Genomic DNA, 9,552 nt, shown 5'->3' on the forward strand with positions numbered 1-9,552 from the left:
AGCATATAATTAGGTAATGTAAGTCAAAACTTAATCACAACATTTGAGTGTAGGGGATGAGATTCATCTTAGCATGCAACCTTAGCCAGCTAAAATCTACATGACCGGTGGATGTCTGGAATAATCTCTATTGAATGAAAAGGGATGCATCTTTTTAGGATAAAATTGTCTTCTGGGGGTGCCTTTCTCTCTCCATTGGTTATAACAACTTCATATCTCACTCTATATGGTTCCGTTATGACTGAAGTTAAATAAATTGAACTCCAGGAGACCAAAGGCATGTTACACACTTGACTTACTTCTGGCATTTTCTGATTCTGCAAGATCTTGACTTTGAAGCTGGATTCCTCTCTTAAATAGAGTTTGTGCTGATCTGTAGGGTTCAGGAACCTTAGAGTAACAGCACAGCTGTCTTCTCAAGTTTGTGAAGTAACTCATCGCAGTGCAACAGTGCTATAATCTATGTGGTATTAACAGAAGAGGGAGATAGAGACTCACGCTTTGCCAGCGGGTTAGATGTGTAGGCATTGTGGAGCAGCAGACTGTGGGAGCAAGGGCTTCATCCCCAGCAGTTAGGTCCTGCTATACCTGACCCCATGTCCTCCTCTCCTGTCCCTGTCCACCCTGTGATCGCTTTCCCTGCTAATATATCCCTAGCTCTTCCTGGACACTGCTTGTGTCCTGTTCTGCCTGTTCTTATTACGAGAAGACCTTCTTGCATTTTGAACAAGTAATTTGAATTACTGAATACAGGGAAGATGGCAGGACTGATCTTGGTAACTGAGCTATCTCTACTGGCAGTGCAGGCACCCAAGTCCCATGAGTTTGGTTGCATGAAGTTCTCTGCCGTGCTTTGCCGGTCTTTGTCAGCTATCACATATAAACAAAATGGCTGCATTCATTAAGAATGGTCATTAAGTATGGTAATTTTGTCATCAGAGAGAATAAAAATCCCCAGAATTTCAAGAAGTTATAAATAATAGTAACTTCAGTTACAGTTGCTTCTGCTTGTTTCTCTAAAGCCCATAGTCTCACCACAGGCACTGCAGGTCTGCCTCTCTTGAAGGCATTGAAATGTATAGCATAAAATTCTTCCAAACCCACAGTGAATCCCACCTCCAAAATAACTAAAGCAGTATCAAAATACCAAGAAGTGGTGCCAGAGTAGGTGAATCCGACTTGGTATGACACTGCTAATCCGAGCAGTTTTCCAGCAAGGAATGGACAGCTGATCTTCACTGTGATTTATAAATTTAGTCCATTAGAAGCCATTCAAAAAGCTTCCCGTATTTTTTTATATTTCCCTTTTTATATCAACTTGGCTTCTTTCGCTAATTAAAAAAAGGGTGAAAAATAGTTGATATCTCAGCCATCTCTTCACAATTCCTGTGTATAGAAGTTGGGTATCTATTGCACAGCATTGATACAAACTGGAGAGGGGAGAGAACCGGCTGTGGAGAGCAGTTCATCCTGTCTCATTTTCTCCACTGATTCAGCAGGGAGTTTAAAACCAGCTTAAACAGATGCCTGCCTGTGAGGTGAGACATGTCTGCTGTGCTATTCAACAGGAAAAACTAGTATTTGATAGCAGGAGGCTTCAGTGTCTTGCTGAAATCACTGCAGGGTGGAGCGGCATCTGTGTCTCTGACGGTATTTTCAAAACCCCACTTTGCCCAAGATGCTGAAGTGGAAATCTGAGCTTCTTGGTACCATTTTTGGCACTTCTCGCCTTTTCGAAGTTTTCTGCTGTTTGTTGGCTGGCTTGTGGGGGAGTGAGTTCCAGCAGGCTGGGCTGAAATGAGAGCTGCAGGCGCTGGTGTTCAGGGAGCCCTGGAGGAGGAATGCTGCCCGCCTTGTTCCCGACAGTGGGAGGGATTTGCATACCTCCCTGCTGTAATTTCAGGAGAGGAGGGAGCCCCACCTCCTCCGAGGCTTGGCTCAAGTAGAGCACTACGTGGGACTGCTTGATTGTGCCTTCCGCTTTATGCAGTACTGGTAGTATCTCTGCAGGTTATGAATGTGTGCTTTTTAAGTGTGTGTATAGCACATTTCCTTAAATGAATCCCAGGCCTTTATTTGCTTGATGAAGATCCTGTATGGAATAGTCTTACCAAACTGAAACAATTCTTGAAAGTCCTCAACTTTTAATTGGCTTTTAAAACAAACAATTACCTCTTCTTTATTTGTGGAGAGGTGGTTCTTGTCTTTCTGTCCTGGCTAATTTGTTGATGAACTACTGTCAGATAATGATTTTACAGATTATAATAACCATTTCATTGTCAAATGTATTTCACCATTCTTCATCACTGATAGTACTGAGGATCCTTGCTAAAAATACATGAACAGCTTAGTCACCACTCAAAAGTACTAAAGTAGTAAAATACCGTCAAATAATCATCTTCAGTATTGAAGCAACATGCAAGTTTCTCCCCTTCAGCTGAAAGCATGAAGTTAGCCATAACCTGCAACCCACTCAAATGTCCTCTAAAGTAAGTGAAACCTGAATTCTGCAGTTGTTCAAACAGGGGTTTTTCTAGAACTCTTTTACTACTTAAACTGAATTCTTTTCTTCTGAAGAAAAAGCAAGGGTAAAACAAAACCTACTTGGTGTCCACAGTAATCAGTGCTCGGTGTTATTTCTTGGTCTCAGAGTGAATTAAAATTTCTTATTGTATTGTTATCTTCCAAAGCTTTTTGTTTCCCCCTTCAGAATCTTATCTCTAAACCAGAGTGGTGTCTGGTTCCTTGAGATGACAAGGTTATGGTTTTGTACTTTTGAGTCTGTCTTGCTCCCTCTTGTAAGAAGGTCTTCATACTTTACATTTATGGTCTGTGCTTGGAGGGTATCAAATGCTGTCTCCACCTAGCCACAAATCATAATGGCCTGTACTCAAGCACATTACACAACTGTGTAAAAAAATTAAATCAGAAGTTATGAAGCTGCATGTTGGAATTTGTGCGCACTCTCAAGGGTAATAAAAATGTTATGTCTGTTGGTACTTGTCACTCCAACAAAAAAAACCAAATAGAAGTGCACATGCTGTAGTTCTTCATACGTTATTTATATGTGACTAATGACAAGTAATTCCTTAAATCAGTAAGTCACGATCTTCCAGTACCCTAGAGTCTGAACAGTAAGTGTTAATAATTTTATTGATGACAGCTTCAGCATCCATCCTGAGGTTAGACACTACGGTACCTTTCCTGCCCTCTGCTCCTGCCTCTGTCCACCACTTCTGATCCCTTCCCAGGTGTTTCATCATCTCCCCCAGCAACGTGCACTGTGGACGCCTCCCTGGGCCCCTGCAGCCCCGGGAGGAAGGGGCTCAGCCAGTCTCCTCCTGAGGATGACCCTGGCACAGGACAGCCAGCACGCTGGGAGAGCTAAAACTATGGCTACAGGAAACAAACTTCACACGTCTTCTCCAGAATTTTAGAGAGTATTAAATATTCTCAGTCAAAGAGGTGTAAGAGTTCTTGTAATGTGGGGGAACCTTTTGTTTTCCCCTCGTTTTGATTCAGCCGAGTGATTTTAGGTGAACCTTTCTGGATGTAGTCAATGTTTGACTACCCTGTGACATGATGTGTGTAAGTTCTCAGTTCTGAACCACGATTAGCATTGTGCTACATGATGCCTTTCTTTTCCTCTGCCTTTTTTTTCCCCTGTGCTTTGAATTTCATGAGTTGCAGCTCAGATGGCTGTCCTCTTTGGAAGCTCCTCTTTATTGTCAGAAATGGTTGTTTATGGCTGTTGGGTTTGGGTTGAGAGAGGAATGTGGTGAATCCAGTGGTTGTGCTTACTCCTCTGTGTATCATTACGTACTTGGTAAACCTGCCAAGAAGCAGGCAGCAGAATGGCAAGCAGTGAAGTTAGGACATTATTTTCCCTAGGCATGTGACAATATTCTCAATGTCTTTGTGCCTGAGTTCAGGGTTCAGTGTTCATAGTTTTAGAGGGCAGGATTGCAACATGTACTCCTGCTGTATTGCACAACTGGGCTCGATTGTTTCTCTGGTCAGTGCTCATTATCTACTTGAGTTTATTGCTGAAAGGAAGAGTCCTGATTTTGCTGTGTTTTCTTTTTTTTAATCTGCTTTTGCAATCAGTACCTAAATGTTTTACAAGGGTGGAGTGCTATTTTGATAGTTTATCTTGATAAAGACTCAGTTGTTTCCATTTGGGGGTATTCCTGATTATTAAATGGAGCCAAGAAAATTTGTAGTGAATTTCACAAAACAAGTTTATGTCCTTTATAGAAGAATTAATAGCCTATGCCTTTTTTTAATGGGTACCGATGTTCTGTATTCCTATTCCTTCAACTGGATTTTTGCACTCCGTGCTCAATACTTCAGAGATTAGTGTACTTAACTGCAAATTAGTGAAAATTGGTATAGTCAACAGAAGAACCTGTACATTTAGAACAATTCATGTGAGTAAGGGTTTCCAGGATCCGTTCATATGGTTTGTAGTGTCTCCTCAAGAGACACGTTCTGTCATCTGTCACCTTCAGAGTTAGGAGAGATGTTTGAGGCAGCTAAAGAATGTAAATACACCAAGCTGGAACTTGCATGGGCATCAGTCTCCATCTAATTTATTAGAGAACTGCAATTTTTAAATTAAATATTCAAAGGAAAACTATATCCAGTGACCCCACCAAATCTTTTACATATTAAAATATGTGAAAATTCAAGCTTTTCAACTGTTGAGTTCTAGTTATCTTAATTAAGTGTTTGCTTTTGTTTGTTTTACAGAAATCCTGTTTATTATATGACTTAGATGTTGTGGCTCTAAATGAAAGTAAGAAGAGAACCTGCTGTGCATTCTGAAATCCTGTTTCATGTTCCATTTTCTCCTCAGAAAACATTAGCTGTTGCAAAGGAATATACAAGATTTTAAAAGTGAGCCTGTAATCCCAAAACACAGTATTTAGCCATCCTTTGTATTACAGAAACTTTGTTGCCAAATGTTTTTATATGTTTATATTATATTTTCATATTTTTAATGTGAGGTTAAAACAGTTATCTGACTTTGGAATTATTAGATGCATCACAGGATGGCTGCATTTGCATACAAATGTTTCCAGAAATGAAATCAAAGTGCACTAATTTTCTATTATTAAAAAACCTGCCTTTACTTTTTTTTTCCGGGTTACTTCTACCAGATTTGTAATGTAATGAACATCGACATCATCGCACAGGCAACCTCCTGATATATCAAATCACTTATGCTGTCCCCCAGATAACTTCTCATTAAGTAGCTGATACTTACTGCAGTCCCCTAAGACAATTTTCTGGGAATTTTTGGTTTTGCTCTTTTTATATCCATTTCAGAATCATACATGTTACTTGAATACCCTTGAACATGGAGGCTGCAAAGGTGAGGGCTGAGAGGAAAGAATAAGCCATGTGCAAGATCAGTATGTTGCTGATGAACTTTCCTTAGAAGGCAGAAAGTGTGGACCAACAGAGTGCATCCAGGAGTAATTAATTATGTTGCTAATATGAACTTTCATCATTCTATAATATAATTCACGCAGGTGTTGGCAGCATACCTGCATTTTGAAATGTTCCTTTTCTTGTAAATGATCACAGTATTAAAAGGGTATGCAGTTCTTGTTTGATATTGTGAGATATTTATGTTATTTATTTAAAGGATAAATACATCAGGTATCTGATTCTGCTCGTTTAGATCTGTTTTATACTGGTATGTAAGATCTTTAATTTCAGTGGAGGGTGTCAGATTTTATTTAAATTTAAATGAGGGCAGAATCAGAACGCCAGTTTATTTTTCTTTAATCAAAAGCAAAGAGAACACAAATCAAGCCTGCAGGACATGCACAAAGGAAACACAAGCTGGGAAATCTGAAAAATTGTGGTGATTATTTTGTCTTTTTTGTCTGGGAGCTGTGGTCCTTGCTGATTATTAAATGTAATTGTTTTATCACCATTTGTGAATGAATAATAATAATAATGTGCAAAATTGTGTTGTGAGCTGTCCCAGCACATCCAGGATGGCTAACTCTCCTAGATTGTTGTTCTGGAGTGTCACTGCCCTCCTGAAATACACCTGCTGCTTTTCTGAGCGCTGTTTGCAGGTTGTCATGATATCAAATACATAATTTGCAGATTGTCATAATATCAAATAATGATTAAATTTGGTCTTGAGACAGTGAGCTCGACTGGAAAATGCTTTCTGCAGCACATGAGACCTAATGCACCTGAGCATACTCCCGGGTGACTGTGCCACCAGGCAATTTAGCATGCTTGCAGAAGGGGTGCGAAAGGATGGGAAGGGCTACATATTTACAGCCACTCCTGAGACTACTCATCATGGGCAGTCACGTAAGCTAGAATTTAGAACAAAACCTGAAAACAAGGAACAGGGGATAATCTCAACCTTAGTTACAGCCATAGCAGAGGAAGAAAACAGTGCTGGAAGGCATTTTGAGAGGCTGTCTAGTTCCTTTGCTTATCTCAGCCTTGGATCAGCTGGCCCTGCTGTATCGCAGGAGGACATTTAGAGACCTGCACTGATGGAGATTTTACGGTCCCTGAGTGGTGCACAGTCCTTACTTAACTGGTTTGGCAAACAGGAAGTTTCCCAATACCTCACCTAACTGCTACACATGGAAAGCAGATTCTCCCTTTCCTCTTGATGCAGTGAATGCCTCTGCCTGCCCTCTCTGATCTCTTTAGGCCAGAGAACTCCTGGCCCTTCTAATTGCCCTTGTAGTTTGGGGTTTTGGAATCCTTTGCCATTTTTCCTCTCCTCTTGATATTTTTGAGTTGGTTCTCGACTATCTTGGAGTGCAGACCTGAAAACCCAGCAGACTGTTCCAGTTTAAATAATAATGGCTGGATTATTTTTTCATTACCTTATTTGTGATACTCCTATTCATGCATTTTCATGCATTCCAGCATCAGCATAATGCAAGGTAGCCTAGCATTGCTCAAGATCCATAATCTCTCCTTTCTGAAGAACTGCTTTTTTATACTGGTATATACTTGTGCAGTCGATCATTCCTTTGTATGTGTAGAACCTTCTGCTTCTCCTTATTCGGTGGCATTTCAGTTTCTCCAGTCTGCCAAGATCCTTCTGAATCGTAATGCTGTGCTTCAGCAGAGTTGAACCTCTTCCTGTAGATACGGTTTCTGAACCATACTTCGTTCAGTCATCAGAGATGTTGATGAAAGCACTGAATACTTCTGGATCCACAACACATCTCAGTGAAATCCCATTCAATGTATCCTTTCAGCTCAGGAGTAGTAATTGTTTCCAAATAATTTTGCAGTCATTTTATATGCTTATCTAGGGCGTATTCTGGGGAGTTAAGAGCACATTATACAAAACTCTATGATCCTCACTTTTTCTACCCTATCCACAAAGCCTGTTACCATCTGGTAGAAGTAGACTAGATTGACCTAGTAGTACTTGTTACTGACAAATCCATGCTGTAACTTCTCGTATCTTTATATTTTAGGTGCTTACAAATGGTTCGATTACCTGTTGACTTACTAATTTTTAGTAGGTTTTCAGCTAACCAGGTTGTAGATCTCATTCCTTCCACTCTTTAAGAGAGATGCAATATTTTTTGAGTTTTCTGGAACCTTACTCATTCTCTGTTGATTCTCTTTGAGAATCAGTAGCAGCTTTAACACTGCTTGAACCCTAAGGGAGTTTCATCAGGTCCAGTCAGTCCAAAAATCTTTAACTTTGCCTAAGTATTTTCCTTTTTTTTTTTTTTCATTTTTCCAGCCATTTTATCAGTGGTGCCAGCAGTGAAATCAGATTTGCCTTCTTAAATTGAAGACTGAGGTTAAAGAAGGCATTAAGGATACTGGCATCTCAGCATCATCAGTAATTAGATGATGATTAAATAGATTTCTCCCTCTATGAAATAACAGAACAATTTTTGCCTTGGTCTTCTCACTATGCATCTTTCCAACACTTAAATTTCAATTGTCTAACATTTTGGGACTTTAATCTTTCTGGGGCTGTCCATACATGTTCTATACATTTATTCATAATTGAGTAATTTGACCTACTTTCTACTTTCTTTCAGGTCGTTGAAGATCTTACGATTCAGCCAAGTTAGTCTTTATTTCACTTCCTCTGTATAGATCAAATTTTGCAGGTTTGCCTTCAGCCATTGATCTCTGATGAACTTGAAGCAGTCCTGAGCTCACAGAAGTTTAGCTACTTGTTCTCAGAGTTGGAGTCTCCATTTAGTTCCTCCTTCTCTTTGTAACAATGAAAATCTATAAAAGAGGGTCAGAATTATCAGTAATTTTAATTTTTCCTCTGTATAACTACTCAGAATTTCAAACATAGGACTTCCTTCTATACGTTAATCCTTCTCGCAGCGTTTTCTACCACTTGTGGCTTGGGTGCTATAGAATCACTGGCCTACCTTAGGGAGGTGCAAATATTTAGGTTCCCATGCAACAGCAAATGTTTGCAGGATGCCTCACCCCTACTGGCTGATGTAGGGTGCTTCACCTAACACCATGAGTGCTCTCCTCTTCGCATCTTTTTGTTCTCCTGAAGCAAAACAACTGCTTTTTTTTCTGAGCATGTTCACTGTAGACTGCATTCACAGGAGTGTGCCACTGGGGAAAAACCACTACTTTCACTAGAAAAGACCAAAAAAACCTCCATCAAACTGGAACACTGTGTGTTTGGACATGGTTTCCCAACTAGAAAATAGGATGCAAGTTGAAAGCATTATTTTCATTTGGTTCCCTCTAAAGCTGGCTGGATGATAGTGTCACACGAATTCCCACTGATGGAAATTTTAGAATAAATAAAGGTTAAATAAGGAGTTTTGACTGGAAAAATTAGGACATCTTTTGCACTGAAGTAGAAGATAAAAGGTGAATGTTCACACAAGACCCTCAGATCTTTTTAGCATACCTTGCATAAGCAAAGATTGCCTGGATTTTGCCAATCAGACAGGAATAGCGTTCTCTTTCAAAACATGAGATGCACAGACAGCAACTATATCAAAAGCTTTGTTCTCTTTCCCCTTGCCCCCTCACCCCCGAGGAAGGTATTCAGGATTCTGAAACAATCACTGTGTCTCCTATTGTTTCCCATTGGACTTGCAAATATTTATTATGAAAATCAGGCCTTTGATAGAAAGGCAAATGACATGTAGGAAGAAAATGCAAATGCAGGGGAGTTTTAAAAGAAATACTGATTGTGGTGGCTTCACATGAAACTTGTCGTATAATGCTGAGAGTTTTATTTGGTTTATGTATGCTACAGTATAAAGCATGTTACCAGATTCATACTAACATCAGTTTGTTGTGAACAGCTCCATTTCAAATGTTGGCATAGACATGAACTGATGATGATCTGAAATGCTTTAAAAATTACTTTATTGGCAATGGAATAAATACACACTAGAGATTTTACTGCTTGCTGCATAAATGTGTTGTGAAATCAACACCAAATCCAGTCAATTCAAAATGCATTTAAGAATAGTTTCAGGAATTATTCTGAGTTGTCCCCCCCACCACTGCTTATGGTTTTATGGTGACAATTTCCTG

The 9,552-nt window shown here is 39.7% G+C and overlaps 1 protein-coding gene across 1 annotated transcript in view; it reads left to right on the plus strand.

Annotated features, from left to right (window-relative positions):
• The window catches only part of LOC104539792 (ras-related protein Rab-10-like), a gene marked incomplete at its 5' end in the record, with an annotated part of 28,597 nt that extends 20,501 nt beyond the window's left edge, over positions 1-8,096 (plus strand). The window contains one exon of the mRNA XM_010183402.1: positions 8,064-8,096. Coding sequence (XP_010181704.1) covers positions 8,064-8,096 — 33 coding nt within the window. The remainder of the gene's footprint in view (positions 1-8,063) is intronic.
• Between the last annotated feature and the right edge of the window lie 1,456 nt (positions 8,097-9,552).

Source organism: Mesitornis unicolor, unplaced genomic scaffold (genome assembly GCF_000695765.1).
Source record: "Mesitornis unicolor isolate BGI_N332 unplaced genomic scaffold, ASM69576v1 scaffold29464, whole genome shotgun sequence".
Lineage (NCBI taxonomy): Eukaryota > Metazoa > Chordata > Aves > Mesitornithiformes > Mesitornithidae > Mesitornis > Mesitornis unicolor.